Source organism: Pinus tabuliformis, chromosome J (assembly GCF_031772625.1).
Source record: "Pinus tabuliformis cultivar Carrire ecotype Pingquan chromosome J, CPIR1, whole genome shotgun sequence".
NCBI lineage: Eukaryota > Viridiplantae > Streptophyta > Pinopsida > Pinales > Pinaceae > Pinus > Pinus tabuliformis.
The window spans coordinates 908,922,864-908,949,763 of NC_142295.1; the positions used below are offsets into that span (position 1 = coordinate 908,922,864).

The window sequence follows — 26,900 nt, forward strand, 5'->3', positions numbered from 1 at the left end:
GAAACTGGAGGTCAACCAATAAGTGGCCTCACTATTGCATAAGTGATGAAGATGAGTATGTAAGAAGTTGGCCTAGTTAAAGATAAAGAAATTTGGGGACTAAGGCCCTTAGTGCTCCAATTCATTGGAAAATTCAAGGATGGTATCCTTGTTGATAGGGAAAAGTATTGGAAATTTTGGGTTTGTATGATCCCTAGCCTTATTCCCTAGTCAATGGTTGATACAAGGGTCATGACCTAGTGCCAGTTGAAAAGGGGCCATGGAACCATCGTCATATCGCCCCTTGGAAGAGTTTAAAGTGCACATTATGGGAAAAGTTCCTACGTAGTGTAGCTTCAATAGACAGGTTTTTAGTTGATGTAATTAATGTTTCTAACCATGCACATCAAGTGATGGAACAAAGACCTCAAACATTAGAGGAACTAGAGTAATGAGCACTCAGGAGAAATGAAGGATGATATCATGATTGGTGACATGGCAATGCAGTGTGGACGACACGTGTCAGTCATATATAACATTTTGACATGCCAACTAAACAAGTAAGAGTGACATGTGGCACACACCAATAATGCCACATGGTGGGGAACACATCGTCCCATTCCACATGTTAGGTGGTGATTGGATGTTAGTGATTGACGTGGCACGTCGAGCTGTCATATCGACATATCGGGGTTATGGGAGGACTACATCCCAGAAATTCACCAATATCACGATGTACACATTAGTTGTGCCACGTGTTAGACATGTCAAACTTTACCATGTGGCAGACTACAATTGGGTGTCAAGACTCAAGAGTTATGAGGTGGCATGCCAAGTTGGACAATGACCTATCAACTTATCAGTGTTTTGTGAAGGTTTGCAATTATAGGAAATTTGTTGAATTATTGGCATTCCATTTCGAATAACACTATATTGGCATATTAGAGGATCTATAATATCAACATATCATAGGGTCTATGCCCATGTCAACATATCAACATATAGGAGGTTGGAACCATGAATATACCAGTGTATTGATGTTGCAGCTATACTGATATATCGACATATCCGAGGAGCGAATAGTGCAAACATATGGAAATTGTCGATATGGAAAGGCCCTGGTATGACATGTGGGTTGGAAATGTGGATCAATGCAGGGGCGACACTTGGCCAAGGGTCGCCACATGTTAGCCATGTGGACATGTAAGGATGATGATGTGGCCCGAAGGGGCAAAACTTCAAATGGTCATAACTTTATGCCTTGAGCTCATAATGAGATGAAATGTATATTGTTGGGAAGCTGTCGACAAGCAGAAGATGACAGTGGTGTCAAAGTTATGGTTAGAGGAGGTGTAGGAAAGAGGATTTTTAATAATCCCATTTTCATAATAAACCATGAAGGTTGAATCTAATTATGCCCCACAAACCTAATATGGCATTAGGGGGTTGGGTGTGTTACATTAGCCTCCCCCTTGAAGCATTTTTAGTCCATTCTCCACTATGATTGTCCTTCTTTACATTTCATTCCCCTTAACTCGTGGCTCACCCTTGGGGGCCTCATGGGATTGAGAGCACAATTAAAGAACCCTATGCACCACTATGACAATAAAGTTGAAATAAATAAAGCTTCCATCCTTTCCTCTCTCAACCACTACAAGGCCATTAACTTTTTGCTACAAAGAATAGGTACAATTATGGACATCATGGTTCAACAAAATAGACAAATTTTCAAATTAGGACATAGTCATGGACATGATGGTTCAACAAAATAGATAAATCTATTTGCAAATTGGAATAAAAATGTGAAACCCATTGTTTCATCATCAATAGGGAATCCCTCTCTCGTCAAAGAAATTCTGACTACAAAGACAAGGTGAGGAAGAATCAAAACTTAGAATGACACAACTGAAAACAATGGCATTACTCTCCCACCTGATTAATTTATGGTTTTTAAAGTTTTATGGATCTTGGGAATTTACTGTAGGATTTATTCCATTAAAGGTTTTTTTAAACTATTTTGTACATTAATTGTCTAGATTTTGCTGCAAAACTTAGAATGACACAACTGAAAACAATGACATTACTCTCCCACCTGATTAATTTATGGTTTTTAAAGTTTTATGGATCTTGGGAATTTACTGTAGGATTTATTCTTTAAAGTTTTTTTTTTAACTATTTTGTACATTAATTGACTAGCTTTTGATGTGTACAGTATTAGTTTCTTACAGTAATTTGTAGTATGCGGGTAGAAGTATAGATAAAATACAATGTCAATCTATCTAGGCAGTTGAAAGAACGATTGAAGGCCTCATTCTGGTGCAAATAATCTGCCCAGATCATCCTTCAAAGTAGCCCAAAGATGCATCTACTCCAAATATGTGAAAATAAGATGTCTGAAAATCTATAGAAATCTGACGATTTCCTTCAACAAGCCTATAGAGATTCTCCATGACGTTATCAGAAATAGAGAAGAAGGAAGCAATGCAAGGGAAATTCTTGAGGACAGAGAAATGAGTATGGAGCTCGACCATGGTTGGAATTTGGATATCGTTTTACTGGTTATACAATTTTTTTTTGATGTTTTGGGTTCTTACACTATGGGTCAAGAAATATTTTATTTAAAATTTTGGATGTGGAGAACATTGTTCTTATAATAAATTAACCCTTCACTAGTAAAGACTTGATCAAAAAATTACATTCAATAACATAATTATGTTAAAAAATTTCACATATTTATTATAAGGAAAAAATAAAATGACCATAACACACAAATGACTTATTAAATCTTGAATCTTGGTTTGAAATTGCATAGAACACTCAAAATACAAATTTTGGAACCTAAAATCAAATGTCTAAAGAGATCTTATGGGACATATAAGGTGACCAACATAGTAAAACTTATCAATGAAAACTAAAAAATAGAGTAATTAACATGTTTAATATCTGAATTCAATAACATGGTTTATGTTATGATTTACATAATCTAATATATACTATTGGATAAAGATAAAGTATACCTTATATTATTGGACAAAGATAAAGTATATATTTTACCATATATATTTCAGCATTGCTTTGGATCATGATAAATATATTAATATTGAATTTAGGCTTTTGTGATCCATATCAAGTTTATTGAGAAGGATAGGCATTGTTTTGGATCATGATAAATATATTAATATTGAATTTAGGCTTTTGTGATCTATATCAAGATTATGCTTTGTCATCATAACATGGTTTATGTTATGATTTACATAATCTAATATATATTATTGGATAAAGATAAAGTATACATTATATTATTGGACAAAGATAAACTATATATTTTACCATATATATTTTAGCATAGCTTTGGATCATGATAAATATATTAATATTGAATATAGGCTTTTGTGATCCATATCAAGTTTATTGAAAAGGTTGATTATCCCTGCAAACCTTCTCAATATATTAATATCTTAAGATGCAGAAAGATTTGATCCCTCTTCGAGCTTGGTAGATTCACAGTTAAGATAAATCTAGGCTGATTTAATTTCACCTTTTAAATAGGTTATATTCCACATGAATACCATGGACAATACCTTGGGTTCTCATAATCCTAAGATGCAGAAAGATTTGATCCAATCTAGGCTGATTTAAATTTCACCTTTTAAATAGACTATATTCCACATGAATACCATGGACAATACCTTGGGTTCTCATAATCCTTGATCTAGAAAACCACCGGTAACTTGACCAAGTCAAGTTTACCTTAACTACCCAACAAAAATTAATTAAAAAAATAATAACATAGAATTTTTATTTTAACATAGGGTTATTTTTATTTTTATTTCAAATTTACCTTAACTACCCAACAAAAATTGATTAAAAAAATTAACTTAGAATTTTTATCACAACATAGTGTTATTAGTTTTTCATTGACTTGCTATTAGTTTTTTTTTTTACTAAAAAAATTTAAAATCTATCCAAAGTTTAACATTATGAAATTAAATTTATTATTGTTAAATATAATTTATTTCTATTTATCTCAAATATGATTGGTTGAAATATCTCCCCTCTTATTGTGTAATAATGGCAAGAATTGACTTTTGTGTACTTTATTATTAATTACTATGTACCATAAATATAAATGCTTCGAAAAATAACATTATATATTAATTACTATGTACCATAAACACAAATGGTTTGTAATTAAATTCAAAAATTCCATTTTCTCATTGATATAAAGTATTGAATATACAATTTTTATGGGTTTTATTTTTTAATTTACAAAAAATAATTTGAAAAATAAAAAAATTGAAAAAAATATGTAAAAATAACGTGTACAATTTATAAAACTCTCATTATATCAATGTATACACTAATAACATGACATGTGTACTATAATATGAGCATTATATAAAAAATTGTCATCATTCAATATTAAATAAATAATTTTTAACTTGTTATCATTCCCTTCAATGTAAATTATATATATATATATATATATATATATATATACTTTTATTTACCAAAAAAATGTTTAATTATATTAAAAAAATTAATAAAAAAGGTTAAACAAATATTTATATAATTCATTTTACAATGTTATTATTGCTTGGAATACATATTTTATTAAATTAAGCCGTAGGGAACGCTAGCTATGCGGTCTTATTTTTATTTTATTTTATTTTGACTTTGACTGAGTCAAAATGTTTACATAACATAGAACAAGACAACAACTCTTATCTAATGGAGGAATACATAGTATTTGAACCTTTTAAAAATTAAAAGACTAAACTTATAATAAATGAACATTGTAGATCTCTTAACATCATGTTATATGTTATAGGATTATGTTATGATTTCCTCCATTATTAAATTTTTCGGAAATAAACACTAATTAGGCCGATAGGCCTTCCTATGCATCAACTTCTTCCTCAACACTTTCATTCTCTGACTCACATCTGGAACTTCTGCTAGTTGACATGTGGCACAAATTTTCCTCTTTCCGCTTGACATATGTTTCCCACATGCATCATTATTCTGGGTTTCTCATCAGCGTGGGTTAGTTATGGCCGTAACCACCTTACCCCTAACCGCATTCTCGCCTCATTTGCCTTCTGCGTGATCGGAGGAGCTTTGCGACCGAGGACATTGATGATTTGTGGCAGCAATCGCCTTTAAGTACTTGAATCATTCTAACATTAACCTGTTGCTCTGTTTTATTTTTTTGCTACTTGAAAGAGAAAAACTCGTTGCTCTGTTTTCTTTATTCGTTGTTTGACAGTTTATGAGCGAATATATCGTATATTTAGAAGGCGTTGTATTAGTTAGGGTTAGAACCATGGATAAGAACCCTAGACGTGGGCTATATATATCCTTTCGTGCTTACACTCCTGTGTCGTGCTTTGTATGCTGCTTCGTTGTGGGGTTGGTTGGCAGTACTGGCGGCAATTATTTTGGCTGTGGCATTGTATGGGTCGTGTTGTGGTTACTCTCCGATGCCCTATCATTGCGTTTCAGTGGTTGTTCTCTCCGATCTCGATGTGATTAATTGGTTGAAAAGGCAAAGACCAGCTGTGGGCAGCGTCTTGGCTATTCACAAGTTCATCTAATCTTAGTACTTTTATATCAATACAAATATGAGGTCTCTGTTTGCTTTTAAAAATAAGAAATTGTTATGGTATCAACCAATGCCTATATGGTATCGTTTGTTGCTTGCAGTCTTGCCTACTGTTCTAGATGTCACAGTGAACAGTCCAAATGATTCTCAGGTTATTTTAAAGGTACGCTATCTCATAAAAAAATATTGTCCAGTGCTTATGACAGTAGGTGGTAACAGAAGTCTTGCCATAGATGTTGGATCCAGCTTTAAGAATTATGATGAATATAATCCAATCTTGCAGCATCCAGACGTATGGATAGTTATGTTTGGTTCAACAATAGATTTTAATATATGTTTGTTTTATGGAAACAGGGAATTTCCACAGACCGTATTCTTGATTTACGCCGATTTACGTCGATTATTAGCTGTGAATGTGGAGACATGCCATCTGACCAACTATTCTTTATCCCATGAGGTAAGAAAATCAGTAGTTTAGAAGCTCATTAAATAATGGGATTGTTTGACAGGCTAGTGGATTGCAATTGATTGGTTATGTTCAAGATATCATGTGGTATGACCCTACTTGCATTAACAACAAAGGTGTCTGTGTCAAGATAGAAATAGCCATGTACAGTGAAACTGGTTCTATTATTAGTTTGTAAAGCTTAAGTGTGACCATGGGAACATTGGCCATCTTAGTTTTCTTGAAGTATCCATGACTTGGTAAAAACTTGAATTATACCAGGTTCATGGCAACAGGTTGAGGGATTCATCAGATGTTGCAACCTTGAAGCCCTGTGCCCTTACTATTGTAGAAGGTAACCAATAACTTTGCTCCCTCATCTGAACAAGTTAGGGGAGATAGCTAGAAATTTTGTCTTGCCTTTCTTTAAAATATAAATGTTTTTATCTTGAAAAGGGATCAGAAATAATGTTAAATCATAATATTAGAAAATTGTTCTCTTGTTTCTTGAAGTGATCTAAGCTGAATTTCTACTTGCATACGTGCTTCAAATATATATGCAAAGAAGAATATGCATTTTTTATGCTCAAAGTTTGCATAATACTCTATATATGATTTTCATTTATTTTTCCTTTGCAGAGGACTACACTGAAGAGCATGCAGTTCCACACATTAGAAGATCACTGGACATTGTTGCCTGTACAACATGCTTTGGTTCTTCAGGAAAGCAAGGGGAACCTCAGTCTGGGAAAGGAGGTGGAAAAGAATCAGCTCACTCAATGACAGAGAATGTGGTTGAACAAAACAACGATGTTGCTCTAAAGAAATCTTACCTAGCAATAAAGAAAGAAAAGAAGCAAACAAGGATGGAAAAGACAATAAACCAGAGACCTTTCAAAAAGTTGAAGGTAAGGTTGAGGCTAGTGAAAAAGAAAATGATGGAGAGGAGAACTCAAACCAACATTCTTCTAAGGGTGAAGGAAGAAAGAAATCCTCGAAAGAGGGGAAATTTGAGGCCATTGCAGCTATGGCTGCTACCAAAGAGGCCACAGATAAAGGGGATATGACAGGAATGTGTCCTCCCTCTAAACTTGGCCAGTTCTATGAATTCTTCACGTTCTCACATCTCTTGCCTCCTATCCAATGTTAGTATATTGTTCCCTGCAATTTTTTATAATTTGAAAGTAGTAGTTTTCAATCTTGTGTATAATAGAAATATTACGAGAATGCATATATCCCATACAAATATGGATATGATGTTGAAATATTTTCCTTGTACTCTTCGAGCCATCAAACTATGGTTCTTTATTTGATTGTAATGCAAAGAGTCCAGAAAATTTTGAACTGTGAAGCATGGCAAACAATGTGCACATTGCCAAATTTAATTTGTTGATTTTCTTTGGAGCTTATGAGTTAGAACTTTGAAGGGAAAAAACGTGAATTATGAATAGTATTTTAGTGACTAATCACATTGGGATGTACAGTCATAAGGAAGTCCACAAGGCAATCTGTTGAAGACAAACGTCTTGGAGATTTTTTTTCTATAGACGTGAGCACTTCTTATCCAATCCTGCACTAATTTTGAGCTTCACCTCCATAATGGCTAGGAACTGAATTGTTTCTTCTGTAGATTTCTTATATTTCTCATGCCATTTCCCCTGATATACAGGTGAAGCTTTGCAATGGAAAGTTGGTGACTGTAACAGCATGCACCAAAGGTTTTTATAGTGTTGGAAAGCAGCTTGTTCAAAGTCATGCACTTGTCAACTTGCTACAGCAGTTGAGCAGGGATTTTGCAAATTTCTATAGACGTGAGCACTTCTTACCCAATCCTGCACTAATTTTGAGCTTCACCTCCATAATGGCTAGGAACTGAATTGTTTCTTCTGTAGATTTCTTATATTTCTCATGCCATTTCCCCTAATATACAGGTGAAGCTTTGCAATGGAAAGTTGGTGACTGTAACAGCATGCACCAAAGGTTTTTATAGTGTTGGAAAGCAGCTTGTTCAAAGTCATGCACTTGTCAACTTGCTACAGCAGTTGAGCAGGGCTTTTGCAAATGTGAGTATCTTTAAGGTCCAAACTATACTTCTATTGCATCTTATATTATTTAATTGTTGTAGGAATTTACAGGGTAAGTTCCTCACACAGAACACCAAAGGACACCGCTCACACACAGATCACAGATCAATACACCAATATTTTTGACGTGGTTAAAACCCTCAAAGAGGGAAACAGTCCACGGCCTAAGCCAATGCGGCCACTTCAAGCAATTTATTAATAAAAGAATGAAATTTTACATAAGCTTCTCTCATGAACGGTTACCCTACAAATGACCCTCCATGCTCTTTAAATAGAGATCATGGACCAGTCGGGTGTTAAGCCACAGATCAAGTGTCGGTAATACCGAGGAGAGAATGAACCGTCGGATCACTACATATCGTGACCGTCGGATTGTAAGTTACAAAATGTACATAGTAAAGAAACACACTTTACCTAACTCTATACTAGACCAAGTTATACTTAACTATTTCCTATGTGTCGGAATATCCTAACAATTGCTTACAAGATGCCTTCTCTCTTGACATCAGTGTTTAATGTTTGTGGTTCATCTTTTAGTACTTGTAAAGAACAACACAACTTGCATGCAAATTATGTGTCGTCTCTTAATAGATGGATAACTTATTTTGTTGAAAGTTATTCAATGTAAAACACAGTGATAATCCAGGTACTGTCTTCGCAAATATTGAAATGTGACTTAGCCACAATATCACTACAATTTGTTTCTACATTTAATTCATGGAGGCTATCAAAATTACATGTTACTTCTTTTTTTGTGTCTGCAATGCAAGGTTTTATTAATTAAGGCTAAATTTCTCTCTCTCTTTCTCTACACTTAGTGAATGCTATAGGATGCATTTATGGCCGTAACCACCTTATCCCTAACCGCATTCTCGCCTCATTTGCCTTTTGCGTTCCCGGAGGAGCTCTGCTCACGACCGACGACATTGATGATTTGTGGCAGCAATCGCCTGTAAGTACTTGAATCATTCTAACATTAACCTGTTGCTCTGTTTTAGTTTTTTGCTGCTTGAAAGAGAAAAACTCGTTGCTCTGTTTTCTTTATTTGTTGTTTGACAGTTTGTTCGTAAAGAATCTGCAGGTAATAACCGAGGTGCGGGGAATTAGGATGGTTCGTGTCCTCAGTTATTTCTATCACATTCGGGAACCAGAATCAGACGAAGAAGTCACATGGTTCAAAAATTGGTGTCATGAGGTTTTGGGAAACTGTATGAGGAAGTTGATCGACCCTAAACCATATCGTTTTAGGAAGTTACAACTTGTTGCAACTGAAGATCGTCATTGAGAAAGCATAATGAGGAGGGTAGAGTCACCGAACCTGATATGGCTACGCTGGAACAATTGTCCCTTCTCTTGCCAGCCTCCCTAGATTCTGATGAAGAATATAAGGGTTTTAGAAGTGGTATAAACCAAATTGAAAAAATTGTGCAAGCAGAATCTCAGGTTAAGGCTAAAGACAATTTTGTATTTATTCTCTTTTTTTACTTTGCCACCCTAATTTATGGTAGATTGTTGCCGCAATTGCTATACTAGCACAGGCTCTTGAAAGCATTTGAAGGGTTTTGTAGATAAAGGCTATCATCTCTGTATTTTTCTTACTGTTGAAATATGAATATTGCGTGGCAGGCACCTCTGGAGTTGCGGGAGCTACATGTCTATGCTCCTCTTTCAATGTTCCCAAAGTCCATTGGACGGATAAAGCACATCGAAAAGATTGTGGTGACTTGTATGTCAGATTTGATTCATCTCAAAACTTTACTAGAGGAATTCTGTCATTTGTCCTCATTGCAATACCTGCACCTAAGATGCCCAGATATGAAGTCATTGCTTGATTCTTTTGGGTTCTTAACAAATCTCCAGCACCTCAATCTCTCTCGCTGTCGGAGTTTGCACGGGCTTCCAAATTCCTTCGGGAATTTAATTCGACTTAAATATCTGAATTTGGAATATTGCTCCGATTTGACCTTGTTGGAGGAAACATTTGTAAATATAAGGACGCTTGAATATCTAAACCTTTCGGACTGCAAGAGCGTGGAAGTGTTGCCTCGCCAAGTTTCACATCAACTGTCCTGTCCCTGGAAATATTAATCCTGTCAGAGACAAATTTAAAAGAATTGCCGAGGGATATTGGAAACCTAAGCAGTTTGGAAGAATTTTCTTTGGGAAATGCTTTGTTGGAAACGCTACCCTATTCTCTAGGTCACCTTAGCAGCTTGAAGAAGTTGTGGGTTTGTGATTGCCCAGAATTGAAATCTTTGCCCCATTCGTTGGGAAAGTTGTGGGTTTGTGATTGCCCAGAATTGAAATCTTTGCCCCATTCGTTGGGACTGTTGACTCAGCTGTCAACGTTGTGGCTTGGAGGCTGTAGAATACAGTTTTCAGTGTTGATGGATCCGAGGCATCCAATAATATCATGGTTAAGCTTCGTATATGCTTGGCCATCCATAGAGGTTTCTTGATTTTGGGTAATTAAATTAACCTCTTGATTTTGGGTAATTAACTTACTCTAAAATGAAATAAGACATTCAATGTGCTCCTTGTAATATAGATATAAACAAAACATCTAAAGAAAAGTAATTGCACAATGACCCAGTCCAAAAAAACAAGGTTTTCCACAAACCAATTAAACCTTTCAACCTTTTTGGCTTATTTGCTTATATCAAACATTTGTGCATGGTTTCAACCAATTAACATTTCATTGAGTATGTGTTTACAAATCAATGATTTTGGGATCAAATCCCACAAAGCAATTCTATACCCGCTCTTCAAATTCCTTCAAGCTTTTGAAAGTAAAACCAATGAATTATCAACATAATTTTACCATAACAAAAAACAATTAGAAAGCCTTTAGCCAACTCAAATTGCTCATTCGTTAGGCTTGAACCAACATCTCTTCTAGAAAAATTCAACAATTCCAATTTAATAATCCTATCGGCCTCTCTTTATACCTTTTGGGACAATTGCTAATAAATATTAAATGTGATAAAAACAAACAGTGTTCATATATTTCTTTTATTTATAACCAAATAAAAAAAATTGATTTCAAACCAATACTTTACATTATTTTTTATAAGATAAAAATATAATGGATAATGACTAAGACTAAACAACTTTATTGAATTAAAAAAAAAAAAAAAAAAAAAAAAAAAAATTCTAAAAAACTTGAATGAAAACTCTCAATCAATAATTGGACATAATTTCTTGTAAATTGTTTACCCCTCTAAAAAAAATCCATCAATACAAACTGCCATTGATTATGACCATGGTTCATCATAAAATACGAGGATTTAAAGTGGAAAACTTTTCCACATATTTTATATTAAAAAAAGACAATTTTATTTATTTATTGATGATATGCATAATTAATCAGTTGGGCTTCTCCCTTCAGCGTCCACTTCAATTTCGGGTCCAATGTCTCTAATCATGCCCATGTATTCCACAGCAAATGTCTCTACATGTGCCGGAGCATTGTCACTATAACTTTTTCCATAAGACACCACATTCTAAGCCTCTGGCGTTTGGATATCATAGAAAGAATCCGTGTAGTCTACCGAGGCGGAGGAGTTAGTCGGAAAGTTATAAAAATTCTGGTTATATTTAGAGAAAATTAAGCAAAGATTTTTGTAAAGGCAAATATTTTTGTAAATCCAAGTTATAATTGTTAAATTTCAAAATTTTAAGTGTTCTAAACTTTTTTGATGAAACTAATCTATTTCCACCATCAAAAATATGATTCAAACACTCTCTCTACAAAATTTTTTGAAAATTTTTGACCAGCCACTTTTGACCAAATAATTCTTCCACCTCTTGACGACTCTAAAAGAATCTGGGAAGTTCGATATAACTTTTTCCAGAATACACCACATTCCAACCCTCCGCTCTCAGATATCATAGAAAGAATCTGGCAAGAAAGGCCACGCCTTCGATCTCGGAGACCTTGAGCCCCGAAATGGATATATAAATCATGAACTTCAGAGCAGAGGCAACAGAGACCCACTGGTATAGAACGCAGGCCAAGAGTGCTGCCAGGATGAGGAACAAGGATTGAATAAGGCCGGATGCTTCAAGGGAAACAAGTAGGAAATAGCAAAAGGCATTGGGGATCCGTATTAATAGGTCGCTCAGATGATGATGACTGCAATTTGCGCCGCAAGCCAACAAGAGGTTAGACATGACTGACTATTTCATTAACTCTAACGGTACCATACAGCTCATGTCTTCCATAAATTCTCAAGCTCTCCAAATCATAGCACAGGTAAGTAGCTTCAGTTGGTAGACATTAATGACGTTTTGGCAAAAAATTTAACTGTTGAAAATACGTTTTCCACAGTTCCAACCACGTCGAGAGAAACGGTCATTAAAATATTCCAAATGTCAAATTCCACGCCCGATCCCCGTCCTATCAGGGGCATGGCTACCATTTTCCTCAAATAAAAAATGCACAAAAGCTTCAATTGAAAGCCATAAAATCGTGATACCCGGAGCAGGGACCGGTTACCATTTTCCTTAAATAAAGAAAGCACAAAACTTAAATTGTAAGCCATCAAACGTGATACCCGGAGTAGTAATATTGTGGGCACTGGCAGAGTCAGAAGCTTAGTTCAGCTGAAAAAGATCAGGCGGAAGTGTTGTTAATATGAATCCCACTGGATTGTTTTTGGTGGTAAGGCGCTGTAGAAATAGATGGCGGGGTAAGCTCGGTATTATGACTTTAGGTGCGCATTACGTGTAAGAGGAAAAAGAGAGGGATTCTCGGCCCTTGAATTCATTGTTGATTTTTCATACATTTATTTTATGTGCCCATTATCGAGCCACTTCTTCCTTGGGCGTGAAGCAAGGATAGAGTGGACTGTTAGGTCAATCTCAGAGTAAAGGTGCCCTAATTTCTTTATCCATTTGCCTTTGCCCTTGACATTGTCCGCAAAGGCTTGTACTGAACCCTCTGCCTGTTGGTGTTTCATGGAGATAAGGGCGATGGAGTAGGTTGGAAAACAACTATTTAACAATTCCGGCTGTATACAGGGTTTGGTGAGGAAAATTCCTAAGGCTGCGCCGGCAATGTGGAAACGCCTACGGCGTAATAAAAAATTGCATTTTATCACATTTTGACATTGACTAATTCCACTTCTCGATCCATGTGGAGCACTGGACGAACAAACTTTATGGGCATTATAACCTGTTCAGCCCTTACTGAGCCCTAACACATTAGTATCGAGCCCTAACACATTAGTATCGGATTCACAGACAAATCAGAAAACCCAAATTCTCCAACCCAGGAAACCCTAGCTCAGTTTCGTACACACTGATGAAGCCAAAGCCTGGATTATGTGCATCTAATCCAAGTATCCTCCTTTAGAATCGCCAAAATTCGCCATCCCAAGCCCATTTCACAGACAGGTTTTAGGATCTTAAATCACCTCATCAGAAACCCAATTCTGGATTTGGTAGGATTTACAGTGATACAGCAGCAAAAGTAGGACGCTGTATACCGAAGTTGAATCCCTGAGAACATCTGTCATTGAAAAACAGAGCTAGAGGAAAAACAAGGCGACAAAGTTCAGGCATTCAAGGCTCCCAAACCTTCATAGGCGGCCATTGAGAGGAATTGAAGTTGGCATTGTACTTTGCTTCTAAAGAGCGTCAGTTCAGGATCTCCGACGATAGCGGGGTTACTATGAGCAAAGATGCTTTCAGGCAGGCCGTTAAAAATAAGTTGGAGATGAGAAAGTTTTACATACCTTCCTTCCAGATTTATGGAGGGGTCGCTGGGTTGTATGATTATGGGCCCTGATTTATGGAGGGGTTGCTGAGTTTTATGATTATGAGCCTTAACAAATACGTTGGAGAGTAGAAAGTTTTACATACCCTCCTTCCAGATTTATGGATGGGTTCCAGGTTTATGGAGGGGTTGCTGGGTTTTATGATAATGGGCCTGCGTTGTATGTATCATACAACCCAGCAACCCCTGGATAAATCTGTCAAGCCTAATGTTATTGCCTTTCGGCCACAGGTTGGTTATTATTTGGTTTTTCGTAATTTCTTTCATTTGTGATCTGTCAGTACCTCACCATTTTCTTCGTAAATGTGTCGAGCAAAAGAATACTTTTATGGAATGTTTATAAATAATCACTTTTTAATCGTTTAGTATAACTAACGGATGAAATGAGTTTTTGTAATTTTAACGATGCTGAATTTATTTATATATTAAAAAATATTTTTAAATTATTAAAAAAATTATAATATTGTTTGAAATTGTCTCACTACAATCCAAAAAAACTGTTTCTTTTAGATCATAATTTTGATCATAATTTTGCTTGAAATTATCTCACTAAAATGCATAAAAAAAACCATATCTTTTGTAAATTAAACTGTGTAATTTTTTGATAAAAAATATAATTAGATAATCTGAGATAAAATACTACTGTATTTTGATAATTTTCTATGAATCAAGATTTGAAACTTATTGATCAACACGGATTAGTGTGTATTTTTTGATAAAAGATATAATTAGATAGTCCGAGATTAAATATACTGCTGTATTTTGATAATTTTCTCTGAATCAAGATTTGAAACTTATTGATGAACACGAATTAGTATAAAAAGTTCAGACGTGATTCGTTGTTCTCTTCCTACCATATACATTTGTTGTTCTCTATTCGCCGTACCTTGGCATACTTAAAAGTTATTCTTCGTATTTATAATGTTCACTGCACACAATAGCTGTTGCCTTTGAAAACATTTTTAGGTTATGGCATTTGTCTTGATGCATCAACGTCACTTATTTGCCTGGGAGCAGATTTCCTCTCATGTTTGTTAACTTTAAGTTACTTTTCATAATTTCATACTCACATATGGACTGAAATAATAAAAATGAATAATTAATTAGTTTTCCAATAGCAAAATGAATAATTAGTAAAATTTCCATCAAATGTTTAGTTTAATTAGGTTATTCTGTTTAGTGTAATGTAACACAATTACATTAGCTATTTTATTCAGTGTAAAGCATAGCTATCTAGCACAGCCTGCCAACCTACCCATCAAGCAAGATTAGTAATTGTTTATTCACTATTTGTGCTATCTGTGAGTCCTGCTCTTAACTTTTGCTCATCTCATCATAGACCTACTACTCTCTATTTACTCTCTTATGCCTTATACCAGTCAAAATTTGGGTTTTAGCGTAAAGCTTAGCTATCTAGCACAGCGCAAAATTGTGATAAATTAGTTTAAACTGATAGTTGGGTGTGGCCTGTAACTACTGTGTTTTGTACACTAATATGAATTTAGTTGCACCTAGCCTAGAAGATGGAAACATTTATAATGCGATTTAATTTTGCAGCATTATGTCTTGGAAGAAAACATGTTAGAGGTTGATTGTCCATGTGTAACACCTGAAGTTGTCCTGAGAGCACGTGGCCATGTTGAAAAGTTCACAGATCTAATGGTGAAAGACGAGAAAACAGGAATGTGTTATCGAGCAGATCATTTGCTTAAAGATTACTGCAAAAAGAAGCTTGAGAAAGATCTATTGTCACCAGAGAAGGTAAATGAATTGAAACAAGTCCTGGCAGTTCTAGATGAGCTTTCTTCCGAAGCTTTGGGTGCAAAGCTCAAATAATACGGTATAACTGGCCCAGACACCAAAAAGATCCCCTTTCGGATCCCTATCCATTCAATCTTATGTTCGCAACCTCTATAGGCCCATCAGGCTTGAGTCCAGGGTAAGCAATGTCTATGATGCTGAACTTCATCTATTTATTAGAATTTTTAGTGTTATATCTTCAGTGCTCACTGCTCTGTGCTTTGCATACATAAAATACATGAACACAAGTAGATTATTTTCATGTTGTGTATCAGAAAAACTTGGTACCATTGAGAATGTAGATAGATCTTAACGAAATTTGTGAAACCCGTAATCTGAAGTCCAACGAGTCCCTTTTACTTTGCTTTTTCTTGAAATTTAATAAGATTCTTTTTAAAAAGGTATGTGCCAGCTTGGGGTTTCATTCTGCGGATATTTACGTCCAGAGACTGCACAGGGCAATTTTGTGAACTTCAACGATCTTTATTTCCACAGTGGAAGGAAGCTTCCATTTGCAGCTGCACAGATTGGTCAGGCCTTCAGAAATGAGGTTTTCTATCATTTCCATCATTTGCTGATTTCTCTTTCAAACTCAGTTTGTCATTCATCATTCAATTGATGTTCCTGTGTTTATTCAATGTGCATTAGACGTGTTTTGGAATGACTGAACTGTAAACCTAACAGATATCACCCCGTCAAGGTCTCTTGAGAGTACGAGAGTTCACTCTTGCCGAGATTGAACACTTTGTGAATCCTGGTGAGAAATCTCATCCAAAGTTCAAAGACGTTGCTGATTTGGAATTTTTCATCTATTACAGAGAAGAGCAAATGGCTTTAAAACCACCTATAAAAATTCATCTGTCGCAAAGGTTAGAAAACTCTTATGGCCATCTATTTACAATTTACAAATCACAATGGCATTTTATATCATTATTAATCAGCTCAGCTCAGTAAGTGCGGCATTGTGAAAGGTTTGTTTTAAGTGTTTAGACCAGGCCAGGTACTTAATTTACAGGACGTAGAGACTGAGGTGCACTTCATTTTTGGCTGCCCTATCTACTACGAGATCAGAGGAGAAGAAGGTTCCATTGCTTATTCAAAGTTCAGAGACTCTCAGACACTCTCAGACCCTTGCAGACTTTTTCAGGTATCTCAGGTATCTCGGTCAGAGATGTCTGGCCCTATATATGCAGGAGGTTCTCAAGTTCCGAGCGCATATTCTTAGCCTCCCATCAGACCAGACCTGACACAGGGGATCATGATATTTTTCAGGGTACTACCTTCAAACAGGGGCACAAAGAGAACGATTGGTACTGTTTCATATCCAGACTCTAGACCAGTGAGGATCCGTGGGACCTCACCCCGCCACATGAGACCTCAGCAGCGAAACCGTCTCAGATCCGTCCCTGGGAGACCTCAGCAGTTCGCAAACTCCCCCAGACAACAAGTTAGTGGATAGTATGCACCTCCCACTGGCCCTTCATCAGGCCAACAAACTTTGTGGAATTTTTTTCAGTGTTCTTCAGCCGACCTCAGATGTTAGGAGAGACGGGTCTGATCCTCAAACCCATTAGCCTTTGGATCTTCTCCGTCAGGGCATTCCATACATTGTATCTTTTATGTTCCTGCATTGCACCTTTTATATTCATGCATTGTATTTTTTTTATAGGAGACCCTTTGGTTCTCCCACATTTTATGGACATCATTGTATTCAACCGTCCCTTTGACCTACTTTGTGGTCATCAGTTGGACATAAATATAATTATATTATCTTATCTAGTTAGTAGCCTACTACAAAAATGATATTTTAAATTGTTTCTCTGCCATGCTTTTTTTCTTTCGAAATATCAAGTTACCTTCCTATGGACAGGGCACTATTAACAATGAGACGCTGGGGTATTTCATAGGAAGGACTTACTTCAGGCAGCATTTACAGAATGAAATGGCTCATTATGCTGCAGATTGCTGGGATGCAGATATAGAGTGCTTCTATGGATGGGTTGAATGTGTTGGTCTTGCAGACAGATCTGCTTATGTCTTGAAGCCACATACTGTAAGGTTTAAAGTAAATTTTGAGTTCTGCAATGATATACTTTTGGAAGTCACAAGCTTTAAATGCAAGCTATAATCAGTTTAAACTTTAAACTTGTAATACTGTAATGGAACAGGAACAAGCGCTGTGTTTCTTGTCGTTTATGAAACATACACAGAACCCAAGGAGGTAGAGGTGAGTAACAGCAATGAATGGCTTTAAATCGTTATATATTTTGGTACAGTTGGTTTATTGCTGGTATTTTTTGTGCAGAAATTAGTGATAAATCTAGCAAAGCGATAGTTGGGGCTGGCATTTAGGGACAATCAGAAGATGATTGTTAAAGCTTCAGAGGCGATTACTATCTGTATATTCCTTCTTGCTTTTTCTAATAATATGTTAATGGTGCAGGTCTTTCTTCCCAGTTTTATTATCCTTGCTTGTTAGGCTTATATGGACTTTGAATCTTCTGTCTGAAGTTCTACATAAATTTTTTTGTGTCTTATCATCTCATCCTATCTTCTAAAAGTTTGGGTTTACTGAATGGAAGAGCTAGTTTATCTTGCTTCTGATGGTTATCTTATCTGGGAAACCTCTTCCAGGCCATGAGTGAAGCGGAAGCTATGGAACTTAAAGCTAATTTGGAGGCTGAAGGGAAGGCCAAACTGTCACTCTTACAAAGGACATGGTATCTATATTCAAAGAAATTATAAAAGAGCACGGGAAGAGTTTTCACACGTTCTGTGATTGAGCCATCATTTGGTATTGGTAGAACCATTTATTGCTTGTATGAGCACACAGCTTTTATACACGACCAAGCAAGGCTGGGTATAAACAATACATTGTTTTTCGTTTTCCACCATTAGTAGCGCCAATAAAATGCAGAGTGCTCCCTCTGGTGCAAAATGAGCAAGTACGAGGTAACAGCGCAACTTATTTCAAAATCATTGACTAGAGCAGGTCTATCCCACAAGATAGATATAACAGGGCCCTCTATTGGCAAGAGATATGCAAGAACAGATGAGTTAGGTGTGCCATTACCGATAATGGTAGACTCAGAAGCATCAGTAACCATTAGAGAGAGGGACTCAAAAGTGCAAATACGAGTTTCAGTGGAAGAGGTGGCTTCTGTTGTGAAGGAGGTGACAGAGAGCCCAAGCAAATGGACAGATGTGCTTTGGAGATATCCAATTCGCACAACCAGCACTGCAGATGATTAATTTCAGCGTAATTTTACAGGGGATATTGTGCACTGCAGATGATTAAGGTTCTTGCATTTCCTTACAATTTACAAAATGGGAAGCTCACACAAAGAGCTTATGTATCTTTAATTCAAAGCGTACAAGGTGCATTTCTATAGTGGCCTCCAGTATGATTTGAACATTGATTGTTATTATGTCGGCTGGTAATTACTGGTGCCTTTTGTCTGGTGAAGAGTTTGACGTTTGTTTTGCAAAAGATAAGTTGTTTTCAGCTGTTGGAGTAAATTGTCTTGTGTTGTACATAGTTTCGCAGGTTTCTGGTTACATCATAGATATGTTACGTTGGCCTTATTTTGCTTTCTGGGCTATATATGCCCAATAAATGTTACAATACACTGGGAAGCTGGGTGTGGCAAGCTATATTACCTGCTTGATTGTGAAACATTTTATGAATCATTTGCATCTCTGCGGTGGGATTGACATCCTTAATACAAATTTGCTATGGTGTTAGCTAATGTGACTTAATGTACTTAACTGGTATGTGGTGCTTAGAGCAGTGGTCTTTGGAATTTAACATTATGAGGTTGTTATTATATTTCTCAATAAATCATCATGGCCTGGACAGGTTCACTGTTGGGGGTACCAACAAAGGAACTCAAAATCTCCGTGAAGTGTATTATAGTAAGCTTTTCATCCTCTCATGACAATTTATGTTCATTAAAGTTCTAATCTGATATTTGGTATCACATGGCATTTCGAGCACGCAAATATCGTGCATCTCATGTATCGTATATTTTCCTGCTGAGAGTATTTTTCTTAGATACATTTTCCAGCTCTGTTATGGTAGTGATCACACTTGTCTTTTGGCATGGTTCCTTCCCCTTTCCAATGCATTCTCATGATCTGATGTTTCAAAGCAGAACATTATTTTGTTGATTACGCCGATAGGCGTCTTTCACTACGGGCCTCGGGTGGGCAAACCCTGTTCACCGGAGCCAGTCACAAGCCTCGGTTTTCGTTGTCCTCCGCCCAATTGTAATTCGCCGTATGCAACTGCTGCATGGACTCTGTGTCCTGTCAACAGCTAGTGTGCTGTCAACAGGGAAGCTGCGTGGTGGTGGGCTGTGAACAGGAAAGCAAGCTGCATGGACTCTGTGTACTGTCAACAGGCAGCGTGCTATCAACAGGGAAGCTGCGTGGTGCACTGTCATCATCTACAGCTTTCTATAAGCGGTGACACGAAAGGGCACTGTTGAAGTACTGTCATATCCTTCTCTTCAAGTTCTTCATACTCTTGTTGCTCACATTGCAGGTTGCTATTGCATTGCCATTGATCCTATAGGAAGGTACTTTGTTGTTGGAAGTGCAGATGCCCTTGTAAGCCTTTGGGATATTTCTGAGATGTAATGTGTTCCAACCTTTACCAAAATTCCAGTGGCCAGTGTAGACAATCAGCTTCAATCATGATGGGCAATACATAGCTTTTGCTAGTGAGGCTCTTTTTATTGATATTGTTGATGTTCAGACTGGACGGATTGTACATCAAATATCTTGTCAAGCAGCCATGAATAGTGTTGAGTGGAATCCTGTGAAAATTGGCAACTAGGGCTAAACTCCATGTGGGTTATCTTATTTATGGCTGCTGATATTTTTCTTGGATCCCTCTCATTGAGAGGTGTAGGATTGATCTAAAGATCATCAGAGTCCGATAAATATTTATGAAGATATGAATTTATTTTGATTATGGACAAATTGTCAAGTCGGCCAGCAATTTATGTAGGCTCAGAAGCCCAACAATCATGCTTATTCAACCTCTACGTTTTAGTATAAATAGAAGAGGACTTGAAGTCATTTGTCTCACTTACACTCACTCTTGTGATCTCACTTCAACCTGTTTTGGGTTTGATGAAGATGAGAGCTAGAGGGAGTGCCCTAGGGTATACACTGCCCTAGATCTAAATGCAGTCATGGGAGAATAAACTCTACATTGCTCAAAAATATGGAAAAGCCAGAAAAGTCGGAATTGCCCGAAAAGCCAGAACTACCGGAACTGCCGGAAAAGCCAGAACTACGGGGACTGTCGGAAAAGCCGGAACTGCCAGAAAAGACGAAACTACTGGAAAAACCGGAAAAACCGGAACTGTCAGAAAAGTTGGAAAAGTCGGAAAAGCCGGAATTGTCAGAAAAGTCGGAAAAGCTGGAACTGCTGGAAAAGCCAGAATTGTCGGGACTACGAGGAACAACCGAAACTGCCAGGGACAGCTAGAACTGTCGGGAATAGCCGGAATTGCCAGAACTGCCGAAATAGCCGGAGCATCTGTCTCCGAAGGAGAGCAGCATGCAAGGGACAGCTAACATTGGGACAGTTGTATGGTACTTAGCAGCAAATATACCAAGCATACAATGTTATAGCTAGCATGCAAGGGACAACTAGCGTGCAACAACAAGCATGCTAAGGACAACAAGCAAGCAAGGGACAACAAGCAAGCAAGGTGTAGCCAACACAGAGGTCAAGGTGGCAACATGGTGCAACAATAGCACATAATGCAGTATAGTGATGGGTATAGTCATGATTAATGAAGTGTGATGAGATGCAGCATAGTGATGATGGGTGCAGCATGGTGCAGCGCAGTGAGATGCAACATGACGACGAAATGCAGTCAATGATAGGTGAAGGAGTCACCTTGGAAAATTAGTTGAAACAGCATGTCTTCAACTGATCTCATGTATCATCTTTTCAGAGATGATCTATGCTATTATCTAGATAAGTCAAAGTGTTGACTTCTGTTGGAAATGTACTCTCTCTCTCTCTCTTTGTTGAACTATTGAAGAACATATAAGAAGAAGTGATAAAGGGTTTGTCCCTGGCTAGCGTCACATCTTGTGTCCTCTTGTCTTGGCTTGTCTTCTACGATTTATATTTATGTTCTATTTGCAGTTTACTTCATCGCTGATGTGATTGCTAATCTGGAAAAGATATTGAGCTGTGAAAACTGAAATAAATTGCTCTAGCATAGAACATACCTAAAATTAACAAATCCCAAATACAATCTCTTGGCATTTATTGGAGATGATAAAAAAAATAATTGTCGCTTGCACAGAGTGCCAGTGAGAATGTATATCTATATCCAGTCATGGAGAGCTTTCATTTTAGCAACTTGTTGAGCCATAATCCGTATATCTAGTCAGAGTGCCAGTGAGAATTTAAGAGTTCGAAAGCCAGAGTGCTTACCATGTTTTCACCTACCGCATGAGAAGCTCGCTCGCTCCAAAATGTACTTGCTCCATGTCCATTTATAGCCCATGGCCTGATCCTGGTACTTACTCCATGCCCATTTACAATGTTGTTAGGTTATGTGCCTCAACTAGGTCATCCATTTTTCTTGTGTTAGTTCCCTGTATCTGAAATGACCACCCATTCCTACGCAGTCTCCTGCCCATGCTCATCAGGCTCATCACCTCAGTTCATTTATTTCTAGGCTCCCAACCTGTCTATTCCTGTATTAAATTGCATTAAACAGGAATGAAAGCATGGCCTTTGTTTAATTTCAGTCATTCAATTTTCCCTTTCCCTACAGTGTGCGAGTTTATATTGAATAGAGGTGGGGTGCATTATTACCTACTGTTGTTTCAGGAAAATCGTCTATTGCCTGTTGTTGTTTCAGGAAAATCATTGAAGCTGAAGAACATCCAACTTCATCGAACCTCAAAGACTTGAAGGATTTGTTTTCGAAATCAACAGGTTACTCGTCTGTGCCTGTGACAAAACTTGTTTTGAATCTTGTCTTTCTTTGTGCCTCTGCGAACATGTGTATGCTAAAAATGTAAATAAGCTTCGATCCAAAGAAATCAATAGCTTAGATCGAAAGAAAACCACACAAATGTGCAAACCCGCTCTGTATTCACTTGAGAAAAGTTTATATACTTCAAGAAAATATTAATTGCTTTCATTTGATATTAGACTGCCTTAGATGGTTGATAGGCTAGGTGCCACCAGGTGTTGTCAAACTGAAAAAACTTTTCTACTTCTCCTTGTTTGAAAATTCCCTCGACAGGACTCTTCCTAATGATCTCGGCGGCTTCAACGCCAGCTTCATGTCCTTTGAAATCTCGGACAATGAAATCCATGGTTCAATTCCTGCTAATCTCTGCCATGGGGTAGGCTTCAGAACCTGAGCCTCGATGGTAATCATTTCTCATGCCCAATTATGAACACCTATGGGAAATGCCACAACCTTGTCAAAATTAACTTGTAAAACAATGAACTGAGTGGGAATTTCCTGCCAGGTAATTTATGGGCTACTCCAAATCTCACGCTTATCAAAATCGAAAACAATGGTTTTTCAGGGACCATTTTTTGGAAATTTGCATGGCCTTGAATTTGGCGCAAATACAAATTGACAACAATTGAATCATGGGATTTGTGGCCAATTTCCCTAGGGATATATGCAAATGTCATGTTCTCAACATAAATGTGTCTCAAAATCTGTTATCAAGTCATCTTTCAGACTTTAGTGGCTGTAAAAGAATAGAGTCCATTTCAATTGCAAACAATAAGCTTCAAGGGGAAATCCCTCCTCTCGACAGTCTCCATGTTCTCACATTGTTAATTTTAGGTGTGTTCTATGTTGATAGCAAAGTTACTCCAATATTCCATTTTAGCTCAATATCAATTCCAGATTAGCAATCACATTTAGAATGATAGTAAAATGTAGATAGAACATTAACATATATCGCAGAAGACAAGCCAAAACAAGAGGACACAAGATGTGGCGCTAGCTAGGGACAAACCCCAATGTGGGGAAACCCTTGATCAATTCTTCTTATATGTTCTTCAATAGTTCAGCAGAGAGAGAGATAGTACATATACATCAGAAGTCAACCTTTTGACTTATCTAAATAAGCGCAGAGATCTTCTCTAAGAAGATAGCATATGAGGTCGCTGATCTGAGCTTAGTTGAAGGCATACTGCTTCCACTAATCCAAGGTGACTCCATCACCATACTGCACCTCACTGTGCTGCATCTCTCTGCGCTGCACCCAATCGTCATGTTGGACCTGATTACCATGCTGCACACATCATATTGTTGCATCTTATCATTATGTTGTACCTCCCAGTGTTGCCTCATATTGTACCTCACTGTGCCCATCATGCTGCATCTCATTGTAGCATTTATTATCAATGCTACACTACACTTCATCATTATGCCCATCATTATGTAGCAGCATTCAACATCATGTTGCACCTTGTTGTTACATCTTATCATGGACTGCATTAGTTCATTGTTTAGGGTTTCTATTTGCTGCATTGGATGGTAGATGGGACAACCTTCATCATGGACTGTTTAGGCCATCAAGACAGTGCTGCCAACCCTCACACATTGGCAACAATATCAAACTGATCCATGTTGCTCCAACCTTGATTACATATGGTTGTTTGTGACAGTCTGGTTAGGGCATATGGCTGTAGCCTTAGACTTTTCCAACATACTCCCAAACAACCCTTGAAAGATTGTGGCATACTTTAGGATAACCCCTCCTTTGCTACGTTGATACCTTTGGACATATGACAATCCTTAGCTACCCTATGCAAGCCCAGTTGTGGTGCTATGGCCTGTGGCCTAGCACAACAACAACTTAACATGTCTAAAACAACAACGTTTAGGATTCCAACTACATCTCTCCTCTTGTACCTACGACCCACAAAAACACATAGATAACGTACCTTAAAACTGCCCCACAAGCCTGCGTTATCCTTTGTTGAAACTCAACCCTCAAGCTAGCTCCTCGGCGATCTAACAACAGCTCGTATATCCTTCAATGAGCACTAACATATTGCCCAAATTGCCTCTTTGTCTTTGCCTCTTTGCTGTGTCTAAGCGCTGTCCTCCATGAAAGCGTAGAGTATTAGAAACCCTTCCATAACAACGTAGAGGATTTAGGGCATCATGACTGCGTTTAGCTAGGGCATCCTCATCATCTTCATGACTGCGTTTTGCTAGGGTATCCTCTCCATAGATGCGTTTAGCTAGGGCATCCTCATCATAGTTGCGTTTAGGCTTTCTTCTCCATCGCTGCATTTTAGGTCGTCTTTACCATGATAGTGTTAGGGTATCTCCTTTAGCGTAGAGCTTCTTTACATTAGGGTAGCGTAGATACCCTTTCTTGATTGCGGCAAAAACATCTCCTTTCCTCTTGCATCTAGGGCTTCCTCCTCTTAGTTTTTTCTTGCCACTAAAACCAAAAACAAGTGGAGAGAAATCAAGAGTGAAGTGTGTCTAAATGACTATCAAGCCACCAGCTTTTATGCTAAAACGTTGAGCACAAGTGGGGGTTATTTGGTCGCTGGTCGACCTTGATGAATTGTTTCATAACACAAGTAAATTCATATCTCCATGAATAATTATTGGAATCGGATGATATTTAGATCAATCCTACACCTCTCAATGAGAGGAATCCAAGAAAAATATCAGCTGCCATAAATAAGATGATCCACATGGAGTTTGGCCCTAGTTGCCAATTTTAACACTCCTTCTCAACTAGGGAGAACTCCATCTGCTAATCCATTTGCCAAACTGTACTATCTCTACCATCAGTGCCCTACATTGCTTTGCTCTGCTATGCTTTGTTCTGCTCTATGGAACCATGAAGAAAAAGAACTGATTGAGAATGTCTCATACCATTATCTACTAACCCGAAGTCAGTCCCATATGAAGAGAGTGTCGCATACCACTCTTACTAATCCTAGATCAGTGCCAAAAGAGAGTGAGGTAGGCCATCAGAAGTTTCCGTTGCACCATTCTGATAATATTCTCTGTTTCGACTTCACCCTTCGTGAATTTGAAGAGGGATGAGGAATCCATTAAGCTTTTTTCCCTTTCCCAATTGTCTTCGGTGATTGCTCTTTCACTCTTGCTTGGACTTTGTCTTCACCTCACCTCTGATACCATGTTAATTTTAGGTATGTTCTATGCTGATAGCAAATTTACTTCAATTTTCCATATTAGCTCAATATCAATTCTAGATTAACAATCACATTTAAAATGATAGTAAAATGCAGATAGAACATAAACATAAATCGCATAAGACAAGCCAAGACAAGAGGACACAAGACGTGGCGCTAGCCAAGGACAAACCCCAATGTGGGGAAACCCTTGATCAATTCTTCTTATATGTTTTTCAATAGTTCAACGGACACAAGTTGTGGCGCTAGCCAGGGGCAAACCCCAATGTGGGGAAACCCTTGATCAATTCTTCTTATATGTTCTTCAACAGTTCAGTGGAGAGAGAGATAGTACATATACATCAAAAGTCAACCTTTTGACTTATCTAAATAAGAGCAGAGATCTTCTCTAAGAAGATAGCATGTGAGGTTGCTGATCTAAGCTAAGTTGAAGGTATACTAGTTCCACTGATCCAAGGTGACTCCATTACCATGTTGCACCCAATCGTCATATTGGACCTCATTACCATGTTGCACACATCATACTACTGCATCTTATCATCATGTTGCACCTCTCAGTGTTGCCTCATACTGTACCTCAACGTGCCTATCATGTTGCATCTCATTGTAGCATTTATTATCAATGTTACACTACACTTCATCATGATGCCCATCATTATGTAGCAGCATTCAACATCATGTTGCACCTTCTTGTCACATCTTATCATGGACTGCATTAGTTCACTATTTAGGGGCTCTATTCACTGCATTGGATGGTAGATGGGACAACTTTCATCATGCACTGTTTAAGCCATCAAGACAGTGCTAACAAAGTCACCGATCAAACGGGAACTATTACCTCAAAACGTGTACTCGAGCCCAAAAAACACATTGAAATCGAAAAATGTTGATGCCGTAATAAAGTTTTTTTTTTTTTTTTTTGTTAAATTTGGTGAGTAAATTTTCAATAAAGATAACAATAAAAAACAACAAAAGCCATTTTGTTTAGTGCAAAAAACATTTTGAAATCG

General features: G+C 37.3%; 1 protein-coding gene and 2 pseudogenes across 3 annotated transcripts; all 3 read left to right on the forward strand.

Moving 5' to 3' along the window:
- Window positions 1–7,998: 7,998 nt before the first annotated feature.
- LOC149229677 (uncharacterized) lies at window positions 7,999–12,054 on the forward strand (annotated as a pseudogene).
- Window positions 11,965–19,211, forward strand: LOC149229678 (glycine--tRNA ligase, mitochondrial 1-like; annotated as a pseudogene). The gene is made up of 8 exons (XR_016247951.1): window positions 11,965–12,277; window positions 16,094–16,242; window positions 16,377–16,552; window positions 17,074–17,090; window positions 17,561–17,750; window positions 17,868–17,919; window positions 17,998–18,078; window positions 18,327–19,211. The product of XR_016247951.1 is annotated as a glycine--tRNA ligase, mitochondrial 1-like (transcript).
- Window positions 12,329–16,500, forward strand: LOC149229679 (glycine--tRNA ligase, mitochondrial 1-like). 2 transcript variants are annotated; one of them, XM_089378698.1, is made up of 3 exons: window positions 12,329–14,123; window positions 15,450–15,831; window positions 16,139–16,500. In XM_089378698.1, exons 1-2 carry the CDS (start codon window positions 13,998–14,000, stop codon window positions 15,726–15,728), a joined length of 405 nt encoding a protein of 134 aa, XP_089234824.1. In that variant the 5' UTR covers window positions 12,329–13,997; the 3' UTR covers window positions 15,729–15,831; window positions 16,139–16,500. The 2 variants fall into 2 exon arrangements, with proteins under 2 accessions (XP_089234824.1, XP_089234825.1); XM_089378699.1 differs by having other exon boundaries at window positions 16,150–16,500.
- Window positions 19,212–26,900: the final 7,689 nt, after the last annotated feature.

Bases quoted from the DNA above. Each gene is read 5' to 3' on its own strand.
- LOC149229679 (XM_089378698.1), top strand. From the start codon at position 13,998: ATGGGTTCCAGGTTTATGGAGGGGTTGCTGGGTTTTATGATAATGGGC. The intron at 14,124-15,449 runs GTTGGTTATTAT...TTAATTTTGCAG, and splicing joins TTATTGCCTTTCGGCCACAG to CATTATGTCTTGGAAGAAAA.